The 15,822-nt window shown below is 39.8% G+C and overlaps 1 protein-coding gene across 1 annotated transcript in view; it reads right to left on the bottom strand.

Moving 5' to 3' along the window:
• raver2 (ribonucleoprotein, PTB-binding 2) overlaps nucleotides 1-15,822 on the bottom strand; it is a 92,022-nt gene that overhangs the window by 23,482 nt on the left and 52,718 nt on the right. Inside the window, exons 4-7 of the mRNA XM_053499086.1 lie at nucleotides 12,864-13,055; nucleotides 1,791-1,911; nucleotides 1,024-1,103; nucleotides 632-730 (exon numbers count right to left, since the gene is read on the bottom strand). Of these exons, the coding sequence (XP_053355061.1) occupies nucleotides 632-730; nucleotides 1,024-1,103; nucleotides 1,791-1,911; nucleotides 12,864-13,055 (492 nt within the window). The remainder of the gene's footprint in view (nucleotides 1-631; nucleotides 731-1,023; nucleotides 1,104-1,790; nucleotides 1,912-12,863; nucleotides 13,056-15,822) is intronic.

Genomic DNA, 15,822 nt, shown 5'->3' with positions numbered 1-15,822 from the left:
TAAATCACGTTATACTGTATGTGTGGCACTAATACTGATGATAAAAATGATGGGCCTAATAATATTCACACATATTTAAAAACCGATTCCCTTAAGCAGTAGAGGTTTATACATCTATTACATACCGTATTAGAATACTAGATATAAAATTGCAGTGGACACACAGAGTGATGATGTCATTACAGTGCAACATTGTATCTGCTCACAGGAAATGAATGAAAGACTGTAGACGACACAGCATGTACTATCAGGGTTACAAACACAGATAGCATTTCTGATGTCGTCTCTCATATCTTCTGTGAGCTGCTGAGATCTGTTATTGCATAATATCAAATAAAACTGGAATTCAGCCTACAGGCTCTCTGATGCTCGGAGTGGAATGCCGCCTAAACGAAACTAATGTCTTTCTGAGTGTTAGTCACAGCTTTCATTATTTACAAAAAAGAAGGGGAAAAAAGTACAAAGCAATAATGCCTTCTCATGAGCAAATATAGAAATGTTGAAATAATGTGATTGGCCTAAACTAAGTCAAAAAAACAACCAGCTATCTGAAATTTAGTAGCTTTTTTGGGGGATACTGCAAAAATAATGCAGAAATTAGACAGCCCCCCCTCCTAACACACACCCTCACATTAGTGATGTGCTTGTCCTTGATGTGCAGGAGCTGCTGCTGTGCCATGTGCATGTGGAGAAGGTTCTGCAGAACGAGCCCGTTCCCCAGCATGGCGTTCTGAAACACACAGAGAAACATTGCACTCGCTGAGTAATTGTGTGTGTGTGTGTGTGTGTGTGTGTGTGTGTGTGTGTGTGTACGGAGACTCATTAGGAAGTAAGGAAATTTTCTGTGAATTCTCATTCTGCTACTTTCACTGCATCTGAATAACACACAACAGTTTCCTTTCTGCGTGCTTCATCAAACCTGCAATATAATGACCGGATTGACAATGACAGACAATGAGGATGAGTGAGGAAGGAAGATTTGTGGATAGTGAAGGTGTGTGTGTGTGTGACAAAGTTACGTACCTGCTGTGCTTTTCCTAGCTGAAGCAGTGCAGCTGTCAGCGGCGGTCGGAGAAAAGGAACACCGTGAGCACGAAACTTCCCTGGCGAGAAAAAGGGAAAGTTGGCAGTGTGACGAAAAAAAAAAAAAAAAAGGTAATGAATAAAAGAAAAGAAAAAAAGAAAGAAAGAGCAGGTGGTAAAAGGAAAGGAAAGCATGCCAGCAGTCCACACGCTTCTTTCATTTAATTCCTCTGTGAGCCCTAATGGCCACTCTTTCCAGAATAGGTAGAGAGATTTAAGATTTAATCAAGAGCTATTTTTGGCGTGTTCTCCTTAAGCTCGCAGGCCTTCCGCAGCTCATTTATTCTTAAACCTAATGAAAAGTTCATTTTAATATATGATTAGGTTCCTTATGAAAGGAACCTGGCCTGAATCGCTGAACTCAGGATCAGATTTGGATCATGTGACCAGACATGAATCGTACAGTAGTTGTGGGTTCATTGCGGTGGAGAAATTAAAGGCATGGGATTGAGAGTAGATGGGAATCTACAGTACGGACAAAGTGTTTTCTTTTTCTTAAATATTTTACGAGTCCATTTGTGGTTTTGATTTGTTGGTGCTCATGACAACTTATGATAACAGATGTAAGCCGGCCGTTGCTATGTCCCTTTCTATTTATAAACAGAGTTGATGGAAGTCCAGTGTAGATACAAGATACATGTACTGTACCTAACAGGCTGGATACTGAGAGTGTGTGTGTGTGTGTGCGTGTGTGCATGTGTGTGTACCTCCACGCTTGCCAGTGTGGTACGGTCTCATAAGAACCTGAAGAGCAGCTGGATTGGTCATGCTGTTTAGGAGCTGAGCCAAATTAGGCTCGGGCAACAAACCCTTTTTATTGCTCAGCATCTACAAAAGAAAACACACACACACACACACACACACAAGACAATGTTAGTATTTTTTTAGATCAACCAGTTAAAACGATAACATGATCTTTTTTAATAAATTATTTTCCATAGTGGAGACAATTTGTGACGTTCTGACGAAAAGAAGTAAAATTTAAACACATAAATATGTGTTAGGTTTCAATCAGCGTGTCGGAGCATAGAAAAAATGTGCAGAATGCTGTTACATCACAATTAAGCACCATCACCCGAGAAGGAGTGCTGTTGTGCTGGTTATCAGCACGGCGGTGTGGTGATATCCAGCACAACAGCGTGACCTCAAGTGTGTAATTGCTTTATACAGCGGTTTTACAAACACCATTTGTTAGCAACTGATTTTGATTTGTTTCTTTATTTAACCTTCTGCGACTGGCCAAATTAAATAACATCGCCTGGCAGAAGTTGTAGTTTGTACCATGTTCTGGTACTACTGTATGGAGCCAAAAGTTGAGGAGAATAAACCATGAAGGTGTTGGACATTCCTGTAATTCTCAAATACGTTTCTCTTTATATTTGTACTTATCCCACTTATATCGGCTACTTTAATGATTCAATCCCACCTGGGGTTCAATCCCAAATATCAATACAAGGAAAGCTAGTGCCCTAGGGTCTACCACTACACACACCCAAGCAATTTACTGTACTTGAATGGGGGTTATAAAGTGATTTGGGATTCAAGAAACTAGTGTTAGAAACTAGTTAGCTTTGTAACTCTCCTTATGCATACAGTACATAAAACATCATGGAGGCAAACTGGGAAGCAATTTAGAAGGAAAGTGTTATTTAAGATGATATAACATTATCAGATGAGTTTGTTTTTTTCCTGAAAGTGCTTCTGTGACTGTTTTTTTAACGTGGGTTTTTGGCAGCCAGGTGCTCTCCCCTCAGTCCTGGAGACCGAACAGACCTACTTTCACCCTTGCGAGCAACAGTTATTAAGTAAAAGGTAATTAACAATTGTAGAACACCAGGAACAGAGTGATGCGTCCCAGTGCTGTTACTGTCTATTATTATTAACGCCTCTCTTCCAATTAGATTACTCCATCAGAACTAACTGTTGTATAATGTTATTTATTATCACAATAAAAATGGGAGATTCTACATTCTAGAAGAATACCACATTTGTGCAAAACTATGAAATAACACATATGGCATTAGGGAATTATGCAACAACAACAGTCAGGTGTAGAACATGAAGTTCAGCTGTTCTGGGATAGTTCTTGCAAGAACAGTATTGTCTCAAGTGCGCTTGCAAAACCCATCACGCACCATGATGAAACTGGCTCTCATGAAGACCTTCCTAGGGAGGCAAGAGCAAAACCTATCTCTGCTGCAGAGGAGACATTAATTTAGAGTCACCAGCTTTAAAAATCACCAATTAACAACCAGCACCTCAGATTAGAACCGTTATAAAGGATTTAAGTAGCATACATAGCAGACACATCTCAATATCAACTATTGGAAGGATGTTTCGTGCTTGTGAAATATGCACATTTTGGACGCCCTTAATATGGTTTTACTGGGTAGATTTCCTATACTGGTAGTATACTGTACATTCAAGGGTTTCATTCATTTTTATGTCGATTTGGTATATATTGCATTGCACCCTGAAAAGAAAGAAAGAAATCAATTCATAATTTAATCGCTTATACATTTTTACACCTACTCTACAATGCACTCGGTAGTAAAGGGTGTTGAGGAGCTTCTCATACTATCTGTACTCCATACACTCTTGTATCTTGTACCAGATGGCCCACTGATAAAGAGTCTGTTGAAGAGTGGGAGCGCTGCTGTACTGTATATACAGTGTTTAAACCAGACCTTTGTGGACCGTATGTCTTGTTTATAAAGATCTACTGTGAAGTCTTGTGCTCGAAAGCTTGCTTTAATATTTTTTTTTATATACAGAGTCAGCCTAAAATGTATACACACTTCAGGAAAAGAAAAATAGTATGATGCATATTACATAAATAATATCATATGATTATCATAATATTATCATATACATCAATATAAAACTTTTAGCAATAAATTAAGCCTATGTAAAAGACATGTTCTCCATGTCAGATTATATAATGAAGATCCCGCTGTATAACGACAGCCTCATGATTAAATCGGATTATACATTTTTCTGAAATCATCAATCAGCGTAATCTGGGCTTGTACACAAACGTGATGGCACTAATAAACTTGACCACAGATCAAAGTGAGTTTGAGGAAATAAGAATATTCTGTCTGTTAGCATACTGTATGTGCTGAAGTTGCTGAACAAAAAGGCAGGCATGTAAATCTATGTAAAAGTTTTACTGCATATCAACTCTTATGTTTCTTTATTGCCGCTCTCTTACTCATAGCCGTCTTGTGAGTTTCCCATTGTTTTTCTATTTACTGGTGGCACATAAATGTGCATCGTAGCAGTGATCACAGATACACTACGTGGGTACACCTAACCATTACACCAGTTTGGGCCTTCCCCATGCTTCATGCTATAAATAAATCACCCAATTGTCTCTTTAAGCTCTCACTTACACACTTAACTGGTTCTAAGAGCACAAACCTGTTCCAGGGCAACAACGACCCTGTGCCCAACATAACATCCATTAAGACATAGCGTTTGCCAGGGTTGGAAAGGAATAATTCAAGTGACCTGTGCACAGGACTAAAGAATCTATGTGGAAAAGGGCCGACAGTGAGCCAGGACCTTTGTCCCAACATCAGCGCCTGATCTCACTAATGCCATTGTGGCTTGAAGGGCAATTTTTGTCGGAAACACGAAAATCTGTAGCAAAATTTATGGAGATGGTCTTGATGTTCTCTGTAATCTCACTGTCTTAGTGGAAATCAGAGAGAGGAGTTTCACACTTCTCAGTCTTGTTTTTGCTAGGAATGTGGAGATGCATGCACAATGTACGACCTCCTATGTAAAACATATCGTTTCCAAACCACACTCGACATGGCTCCACCTTCTTTATGTAAACTGACTCATTGTTGTTGCTGAGGAAGACCACAGCTGCTAGATCATTAGCGAACTTGATGAAGTGCTTAAAGCACCGCAGCATGAACAGCAGTTGAGTGAGCACACAGCCCTGAGGGATGCCAGTGTTTAGTGTGGTGGTGCTTGAGATGGTGTTGCCTATCATTCGTGCCTGAGATCGTCCAGTCAAGTAGACTAGAAGCCAGCTGCTGAGATGTGTTCAGGCTCATTTTCCCCATCAGTTCCTGTGTAATGATCGCCTGTGTAAATGCCGAGAGTGAAATGAATGAACAACAATTTAATTTAAAAATAAGCAAACTGTGGTGGGTTAGGAGACATGAAGAGTCTGGTCTCCTCGGCTTCATGGTTAATTTCTTAAATTAGGTTCTCATATACTGGTGTGTGCAATCAGTAGGCAGTGGACACGGTTGACTTTGGCACTGGGATTGTGGAGGTGGCCAAAAAGCATGCCGGGATGACGTCTTGAGTCAAGGAGACGGTGTCTGTAAAAACATCAGCCAGCTCACCAGCCAGCGCATCCCCTGGTATGTAGCCATGTCCAGAAGGTTAAGATGGGTTAAGTATCGATATCTCTTTTCTGTCATCACTTGTTGACAGCTGACCAGAGTCTGGAGGCCTGCATGACGATGTTATTCCTGTAGGACCTGAAGAACCTGACACGATAGCCTGAGCCATAGAAACTAATCTGGAAGATTGTGATTGGACTGTAAGCACCAGGACATATACTTGTGTCCCCACGTCCCCGGGAACATTATCTATGGCGTCAATTCTTGGTTACGCGGCTCGATTAGTCACTTCAGTGCATAACAGCAACACAGTGGTTTTGGTTGATAGTTTGAAATCCGATCTTAAAGGGCTACTGAAGCATAGCAGGTGCCTTTATCATGAAATTTAATTCCACCCATATCAGGCTTCATGCTGTATTCAAAAGCCTGGCTCTGTAGGGATAGACAAAATGTGTGTAAGCGTGTTGGCATAAATGGTAGAAGCTCTGATTTCCTCATTAGATCAGAGATGTCTGCAAGTAGAATGGCTCTATCCCAATCACACTGTAAACCCCATCTGCTACGTTTCGTTCCCCAGGAGGCTTGTGTACACACATACACACTCATGGTGTGTATATACAGTAATGACACACATGAACATATACAAAGACACACATACTGTACATGTGCGGGAAAACACTTAAGGTGTCAAAAACAGATCAAAGTAAAAACAATAACACTCAAATCTTTTGCTACAGTATCGTTTGCTTTCTGAAGTATAGAACAACAAGTGTAGCCTCAAACCTTTCTACAGAATCAGGACAAACAACGAACAGTAGTTCACACGATGTGTGTTTAAGGTCATCTTGAATGCTGCTGAAATATTACCAATAATCCTAAGCACATTTTTTTGTACGATAAGACTATCTGAGCAGTCAAGTCAGCATTAACAACCAAATCATCACAAATAAGCCAAGGTGCCACAAAGATTCACGAGTAAAGTGTAGAGGCTGGCAAGCGCATGGAGGGGAAGCACCAGCTTCTTAGTGCTCAGTACTTAGTGAAGTGCTTAGTGAAGTGCTCTCATATGCAACAGTTTCTCTGCATGGTCGCTTCACTGCTCCAGGCTTGTTAAATCATGGCATCTTGTATTCAATGACCAATCTCACGGATACTGCCCTACATGCTCAAGTCAGCCGTCTTGCACTCTCTAATACAGAAACCATCTAGTATTTTATCAGGTCACTTCTAATGTAAAAACGCTCCTCTTTTTATATTTTCAGTCTGCTTTGTTAGCTCACTAACTGTCTCCAGATTACAGTCGTTTCGCAATAAATATACATTTACATCATACATTATGTGACTGTGACCATACCTAACTGTTCTCTCTCTTTCCTCTCTCTCCCTCCCTCTCTCTGTCGAGCTACGGTACACATGTCGATCCCGAGCTGCCAGTGATCCAGACTCCCTCTGCCCTCCGGACCTGTCTAACCCATCCTGGTGCCACGCTTCTGGTTGGAGATCTTGTCACATGGATGCCCCGTGTGTCTCTTTGGGATGTGTCTGGTGTCTGGGGACGGTTTCATGAAGATGATTCTGGCCTCGACTGGTGTTGACAGTTGTTTCTCTGAGGACTTGACTTGGCTGCAGTTGCTCGATAGTTCAGGACTGGAGTTTCCTACGAGTCTTCCTGAGTCTCCAATAACGACCTGGACTCCATATTAACATCAATTGACATCAACTGTTTTACTGAACTGCCTGCCAACCAACACACAGTATGAATGCAGATCAATTCCTGCTCTCTGTTTCACCCAAATGAGGATGGGTTCTGTGTTGGGTCTGGTTCCTCTCAAGGTTTCTTCCTTTTACCATCTCAGGGAGTTTTTTTCTTGCGTTCTGGAGGCGAGTTCTTAAGGCGAAAATTTGTAATTTTGTGCAAGAAAATGTATTCCTTTTTTTGGAAATAACGAGGATAATAATGCAGATAAATACAATTATATCTTTGCCTATAAAAACAAACATTTAGAAAAGACATTAAACCTTAGTTAACCTTAATTTATAATTCCTCTTGGCACCAGCTGCTTTAAAAAACGAAACCAAAAATGCTCCCCCAAAAAATTGTAAACTTTTTTCACGTGGCTTTCCACTGACGCGAACGCGTTTTGAACGGCTCCCAGACGTACGCGCAACTTAGCCGGCGTTTGTTTGGCTGGGTTTGTTTGCTCGCATGTTGAAAATGCTTTGTATAAAATATTCCAAGGAAAATTTATGTTCTCACGGTGAAAATTTGTAAGGCGGGAATTCGTATGCCAAGGTATCACTGTATTGATTCCTACACTAAAAAGTGCAGTCCCTTGAATGACCACTAGACCACCAAAATTAAGTCAATCCTAACAGACCTCTATGTTAATCTCTCTGGGACAAAAACAGAAAGATTATCATAGATAGATTTTCCTTTTATGACATCGGTACAGATCGTGACAGTATATACAGTCTACAGTCCAGTAGTGATGTAACATGCCCTGGGCTTACCTCACACAGCATCCCGTGGTATTGAACGTTTTAATTTAAAATTATAATAGGAATACTACAGACCAATATTGGTATCTATGCATCCCTAATTATAACAGTTAGTCATCTTGAGAAAATGTTTTCATGGTTAGGTCAACAACATCCGTGGTGCCGTTCAGCTGTGGAACGGTGAACCTCCTGATCTATACATTGCACTATACACACTTAATCACTAACCGCCAGACACATCCATCATCAAACCTCAACATCCCGCTATTGAGGAACCCTACACAAACCAGATCAGCAGGGTGGCTCTCCTAGCCCTTGGCATCTAACCGAATATGACAGCTGTATAGAACGGCTGTGCGCACACTCGCCTGTATGATAACAGCTCTGCAAGGAGTAACACAGCAGAGACACCTGCTAGTCCCCAGGCAGCTCCAGTTTCACACTGCCACGAAAACATGGGAAGTCAAAGCTTGGCAGGGGCTTTTGCACCGAGCCTGAAGCTCCACCAGAATGCGGTCTGCACCCCCTCAGTCTGGAGATATATATTTATATATGTATGTATGTGTGTTTGCATGTGCGTGTGTGAGTGATTCAGAAAGTAGCAGGCACATTTGTCGTTTGAGCAGGGTGCTGCATGTGGTTTTGCAGGGGTGGGGATGCTGAGAAATGTCAACTTGCATTCCTTCTGTTTGGTTTGACACATTTCAGTGGGAGAGAGAGGGAGAGAGGAGTGTACAATAGAAGCTGGAAAAAAAAGAGAGAGGACAGCCAAGGAAGGAAAGAGTAAAGTGCAGTTCGTCTAAAACAAAACAACAATGAAAAAAAAAAAACTTGAAAAAGAAAAAAAGCCCACAGTGAAATGATGCCCTTGGGATATTTACTTCCCTACTGTGGCTCATGTACTGATGCGGAATCAATGACGGCTCTGATGTAGCGACATTTACAACACCACAGGCGTGCCTATTCAGCTATGTTAAAAGGAAAGAAAGACGGTAGAGAGAAAGACGAAAAAAAAAAAGAATGGCTGGTGACACAGGTAACGACATGGATTAAACAGGAAAGTGGACCTACATAGGGGGGAAAAAACAACAACACATCCCTGCCTGACACAAGACTGCTGAGAAAGAAAGCCTATGAGAGATGAGTGTGTGGGAGTGAGTGTGTGGGCTCCTTTGTTTGGATTGGTTGCTTGAGGTAAGGATGAAACACTTTTCTATGAAAGCACTCCAAAAACAAATAATAATAATAATAATAATAATAATCATGTTAGTAGCAGGAGGAAGCCCAGGAGTGTTTCACAGACTGAGTGAGAATGGCTTGCTGCTTTCACCGAGGCTGGAGTAGATTAATATTGTCCATCGCTCCCACTGTATGAGACCCGCGTCTTTAAAATAGCAGCCTGCTTTATTCCAGGCACCGGAAATATAACAGGAAGGCTACGTCTGCTGGAGCGCACTGTGTGATCACCGTAATTAAACTGCCACTGCCTCTGCCTAGACGCACATCTTCAGGCCTGATTGTGTGTATAATCGAAAAGAAAGACTTACAGTAGAACATGCATGTTTGGGGGTCTGTCCTTGTATTAAAGCAGAAAAAAAATTCCAAAACGCCCACCCTGAAGTTTATGATTATCCTATAAAGGCATTTCACAAAGAGTTTCAATCCTCTTACACCATCAGCTTTCCAATGGCAACACTCATTTAACGCTTACCATAAATGCATTAAATAACATTCCATACTTAACATTTTCACACTTTTGATGCTGTGGAATGTCAACGAAACAATTATATTGACTTATATCTTACAAAAATAATGCAGTTGATGTTCCTCGGTTAGAAAATCTAAATGGATAGCCTTAGCAGAATGTCACACTGAGTCACTTACCCAGTATACTGTATCCTTAAAATTTGGGTGAACTTACACAGTAGAAACCAGTAAGGACGTAGAATTGTCTCTTTAATGTGGAGCTGACAAGCTTTTTTTTTTCTTTAAAAAAGCCTGGTAAGGGAGACACACACACACACACACACACACACACACACATGCCCATGATGTTGGTCTGAATATTCTCTCTGATTTATTCACAGAAAAAAGAGGTATATAAGCACTGATCCACTAATCCATTTGTCTACTACATCAAAGCCATTTGCATGTTCTGTAGAAATCCAGGAAACAAAAGAGTAAACCGCAGGAAGTATTACCATATAAGGAATGAGGAGGTGTGGGCGGGGGGGGCATGGAACGAAAAACCCTAGAAATGTAACACTGTCTTGGGGTAATGTTTACAAATAACTCTAAATATATCCATAATTACATAAGTTAATTGGTAATTAATTCATTTAATTAAATTTTTTTATTTAAATTAATTAAGATAATCTTCAAAATAAAGGTTTTTAAAAGCTATATTTGTTGTATAGTTTAGACATTGCAGTTTATGCAAATACATTTGAAACGTAATTAATGACAGCCTAAATAATCCCCTTACGTTTTCTCCTGTTACATTTCACATGAATGTTAAAAGCCATTGTTAAAAGCACTTTATAAATAAAATTGAATTATATTTTTTCTTTTACAAAACATTGTAAAGTTCTCAGTGTTTTCTAAGATGAGGATGAAAGTTAGCTGTGTTTCCATGCAACGTTCGCACTCTCACCTTGCATGTCTTACACAATAGCTCCATCTAAATCTGAAGTACTGTAGAACAGGATTGTTTTCGCACCAACTGACTGATCTTCACTCTCCTCTGCTTTACCACTCATTTAAAACAAACAATGCACTGATGAAAGAAGCTTCTGACTGGACCGTTTTAGCACGAGTCTCACACCGGCATGTATCATGTTCACTATACTTTAGAGAAACTCACACATTCCTTTGCTACATGTATGTTACTCGTAATAAACGGCAACCTTTGCGATTAGATAATCATATGGTCAAGTCTTATGCTTAATTGTGCAGCATTACTGATGACAATTTTAATCGTGCATCACCACATTTAGGTATTTCGCAGATGCTCTTATCCAGAGCGGCTTACAACAGTGCTTAAGTTTCCGTTATTGGATAGATCCCTACGCTGGGTTACTAGATTACTAAGTACCATCAGTCAAACACTGTTGGGAACTTTTATTTATTTATTTATTTATTCATGAGGGGTTAAACCAAACTGATGAAACAGACATGTCTTAAGTACGGACTACGGGCTGTACGGACATCTAGAGGAAGTTCATTCTACCACCTACGATAGATGCCAGAACAGTAGGCACTACTAATTTTATGCAATTAATTATGCGGCACTACTGATGACAGAAATCTTTTTTTAAATCCATTTATGGGGATAATGCATTAGAATGAACATGTTAACATGAACCTGTGATCTGAATGACACCTGGCACCGCTGTCAGAGCGACTGCTGGTAAGTGAATGAACAAATCCTCAGTTTCAAGTGACAAAGCAGCTCTGACGAATAGCACCCACTGCAAGCTTTATGATAATATACTTGTTTTAATTCATTACTTACTTTCTATTAAAAGTAAAGTATCAACACTGCTATGGTATACAGTATAACCTACGCTCATAATAGTAGATCATTCTATTTGGAAGAAACACATATAGAAGAAACACAACATTAAATATGAATATATTCTATATATAAATAGAATATATATTTCATATATTAAATATCAGTATACTTTAGAACAACCTCACACAATTCTTGCTATAAGCATGTTACCTGAAATAAACTACAGCTGTTGCGATTTAATACATGAAATAGAACAAGCTTTGACAAAGTGAAATATTTTGTGATGAGTTACATAAATTCTGACACCAAATGTTTAAAGTTAAAGTTAATATTGCTAAAAGAAATTGTAAAAGTTATATCTGATAAGCAGAAGAAGACTATTTTTATACAAAGCAGTAATTCAACTAGACTTAGCATGCAAATTAGATTTAGGACCATTATGGCATCACTTTAAGAATACAGAGTAAAGGGAGTGTCTATAAAATAACTGAGAGGATAGTTATGTCCAGTAAATACAAACATGTGTTCTGCCCTAAATCAATGGGCAATTTGGGAACGCCAATTAGCTTAACCCGCATGTCTTTGGACTGTGGGAGGAAACCGGAGTACCCAGAGGAAACCCCCAAGCACGGGGAGAAAATGTAAACTCCATGCAAACAGAGACGGGAATCGAGCCCGGACCCTGGAGGGACCGTAGCACCGTGCTGCCTATTCACAATGTTTTTTTTTAACAAACACCTTCTGCCTTAAGCATATCCACTGGTTCACTAGTTCGGTCGTAGGTTGGTGGATGGATTATTTGTTGGTGAGATGGATAAATGAATGGATGGCTGTTTGGATAAACAAATTGATGGATGGTTGGTTGGTTGGATGGATAAATGGTTAAATGGATTGTTGGTTGTTTGGATAGATGGATGGATAGATGAATGGGTGGATGGTTGTATGAATGGATGATTGGTTGGTTGGTTGGTTGGTTGGTTGGTTGGATGGATGGATGGGTGAATGGATGGATGAATGGATGAATGTATAAATGGGTGGATGCTTGGATGAATGAATAGATGGATGGATAAATGGATGCTCGGTTGGTTGGATGGATTGTTGGAAGGATGGATGGTTGGTTGGATGGGTGGATAAATGGCTGGATTGGTTGAATCAACAAACAGAGCCAGAATAATCTACTCAACAAACACATTACAGTGCTGATTCAGTGCACTGTGAAAGGGTTACAATCGTCTGACGCTTGACGCAGATGACCTCTCCAGGTTTATCTACCTCTTCACCACAATAAAAAAAACACTGATTTGTGCTGATTTTATAAAACGATATGCCATAGAGTGTCAAAACCCACTATATCCAAAATGTCTTCTTCATAAATGTTTGTTGTCTGTGTGACTCACCACTCCCTGAGCAGCGATGAGGGCAGCAAGTGTGCTGCGGCCAGATGTTCCTGGACTACACAGGGACAGGTGAATCTCCTGACCTTGGATCAGGTGTCTGTCCATCTCCAGGAGGATGGCCTCAGCCTGCTCTGCTGTCTCGTACTCCACCACTGCAAAACCCTGCACGGCACTGCCCTCATCCTGCGCCAGCTACAACACACACATGCAGAGACATAGTTCAACAAACTGCCATTTTTATATACAACCTTATTCAATAATGTCTATACATTTCGATCTTTAATTACATCATGTGGAGCAACATTGCTGGGTTTTAAAATGTGTCTTGATTTACTAGAATCTCAAATGACCATGTGTAATGTGTTTGATAAAGGGTTAAAGTGGTATAAGAGGGGTATGTTGCAGGGGATTTACAAAGAATAACTGCATGAACTAAGTCACATGCAAATTTATGGGAAGAAAAGTTCTTAAATAAGAAATTTCTAAAAAAAATAAAAAATAAGGTAAAACTGACTCAAATGATGCAGGGTAAAGGCTATGAAATACAGTTCATGAAAACATTCAATTGTTGAATTCTTTATATCAGTTGGTCAGAAGTTGCTGATTAATTTTCTAAAAAAGTGAATGTAAAATCGTGCCTACTACAAGACAAATCTAATACATGATCAATCATTTATCTTCTACACTGCTTATCCTACAGGGTCGCAGAGAGCCTGGAGACTGTCCCAGAAAACTTTGGGTACAAGGCTGGGTACACACTGGAACAAAAAAAAAAAATCAACTTTCAAAATCAAAAAGGGCCAATCCATTGCAGGTCACGCACACACTTTCACATACTCTCCTACACACATTGTGGGCAATTTGCGAACACCAACCCCCACCTTGTGTGAGGAAACCAGAGTACCCTGAGAAAACCAACCAAGCATGGGGAGGACATGCAAACTCCATGTACACATGATTCCTACTGAGACAAGGCAGGGATCCAACCCTAAACCCTGAAAGTGCGAGGCTACAGTGGTAACCACTACGCCACTGTGCCAACCTAATACCTGATAATTTCTGTAGAAATATATAAATAACATAAGGCTACCAAATAACCCAAATTATATTGAGTTTTATTAACCGAAGAGGAAAGTATTACAAGTGCTTTTGCAAGAAGTGGCCACAACAATCGGGTAAATAAGTGCTAAGAGATGTTTAATTAATAGTTAATCCCAGGTTCCACTTTTTTTTACTTTGATATAAAGTATTATAAATTCACAAATCATGATATAACCTGGGTAGTCATACTGCATGAATCAGTTTGACGATGAGTTGTTGTGATCCATAGGTCACTAGTATGTGCTGAGAACACGCTCAAAAGTTCATGATGGACAAACAGCTTTTTATAACTCAAAGTTCTACTGTACAGGTATATGTTAGTAGGCCCACTCGTTGCCTTGCATACACAAACATGTGCAGTCAAAACTGTCAAGGGTTACGACAAGCTACAATGTCTTTTTGAATCTCCAGGTCAGCCACCACAGAGAAGCCATGATTTTATCCCCTCTAGGTTGAAATATTCGAACACCCTACTGTCCGGATGTTCTACTAGGTGAATAAACAAGCTTCAGTTAGTTCAGAATGCAGCAGTGCGAGTCGTCTCTGGAACCAAAAAAATATGAGCACATCACCCCTATCTTATTCACACCTCTATCTTATCCATACCTTATCCAGCGGAATTTCTTTAAAAGACTACTTTTGACCTTTAAAGCACTAAATAGTCTCTCGCCGCAGTATCTGAGGGAATTGCTAGTGTCTTATGATCCGCCATTCGGCCACAGGATGCAGGCTGCTTGTCAGTACCTTTTATTATAAAAACTACAGCATGGGGCAGATCTTTTTCTTACAAAGCCCCAAAGTTAGAGAATAGCCTTCTAATTAATGTTCCGGACTCACACAGTCTAGTGTTTATGTCTAGGCTCAAATCCTATTTATTTAGCCAAGCATTTCTGTAAATAGTTTTGTCTTAGGTAAAGGAGCAGATCTGGGGGATTCACAGACGTAGAGTATTATACTAAACTGGTATGTTTAGATGCTGTCTTCTCCACTGTCATTGATCACTCAGGTTTGTTGATGGTGGAGTGATTTTACTGTACATGTCAGGGAGCCCTCAGGTCTGTGTTCTCCGTACACTTATGCTGTCATAATTAGTTCTGCCTCTGCACTAGAGTGAAGTAAAGTCTCTGCACTCTTGCACTCTGCACTATACTGTATAAACATTCACTTTATATATTATGTGACTGTAAAATGTAATGATAAAAAATATAATAATAATTTAAAAAATCCTTGTTTCAGAGGGGTGAACTTATTAGCCTGCATTAAGCGAAGAGAACAACTAAAGGGATTGGAAAATACACATTATTGATACCTAGAAGGATATTGTTGAACTGTCAACTCCATAGAAGAAACTGGATCAGAATAAAATGATAATAAGGGATCACTTAAACACTTTCTGAAAATGCAGCATTAAAAATTTACAGCTTAAATCGAAGTTAGTGAGTCTAATAAGAAAAAAGTCTTCAGTTTACTAGAGCATAAAGATTGGTCTTTTTTTAGCAAGGGAAAACGGTCATGTGGTCTAAAGAGTTCAGATTGACCCTATTCCAGATCGATGGAGGCATCAGTGTAAGAAGGGAAGGGCATAAAGTGTTGCAGCAATCATGCATAGTGCCCACTGTACAAGGCTCTGGAGGCAGTGTTATGTGTCAACACAATAAAGTCAGCTGAAGACCTCATTGTACTGAATGACCAGGTTATATAAAACCTAAAGCTGGAGAATATGAGTTCTTCTGGTAACTTTGTCACACTCGCTACTTTATATTTTTCTGCAAATCCCAGAAGCGTACCTTAGGTTTTTTGTTTCAATCTAAAAACTTGTCAGTCTTATACCATATATTTTTTTCTTTACAGCCATGCA

Source organism: Clarias gariepinus, chromosome 6 (assembly GCF_024256425.1).
Source record: "Clarias gariepinus isolate MV-2021 ecotype Netherlands chromosome 6, CGAR_prim_01v2, whole genome shotgun sequence".
NCBI classification, from domain to species: domain Eukaryota; kingdom Metazoa; phylum Chordata; class Actinopteri; order Siluriformes; family Clariidae; genus Clarias; species Clarias gariepinus.
This window is presented reverse-complemented; position numbering and strand designations above follow the sequence as displayed.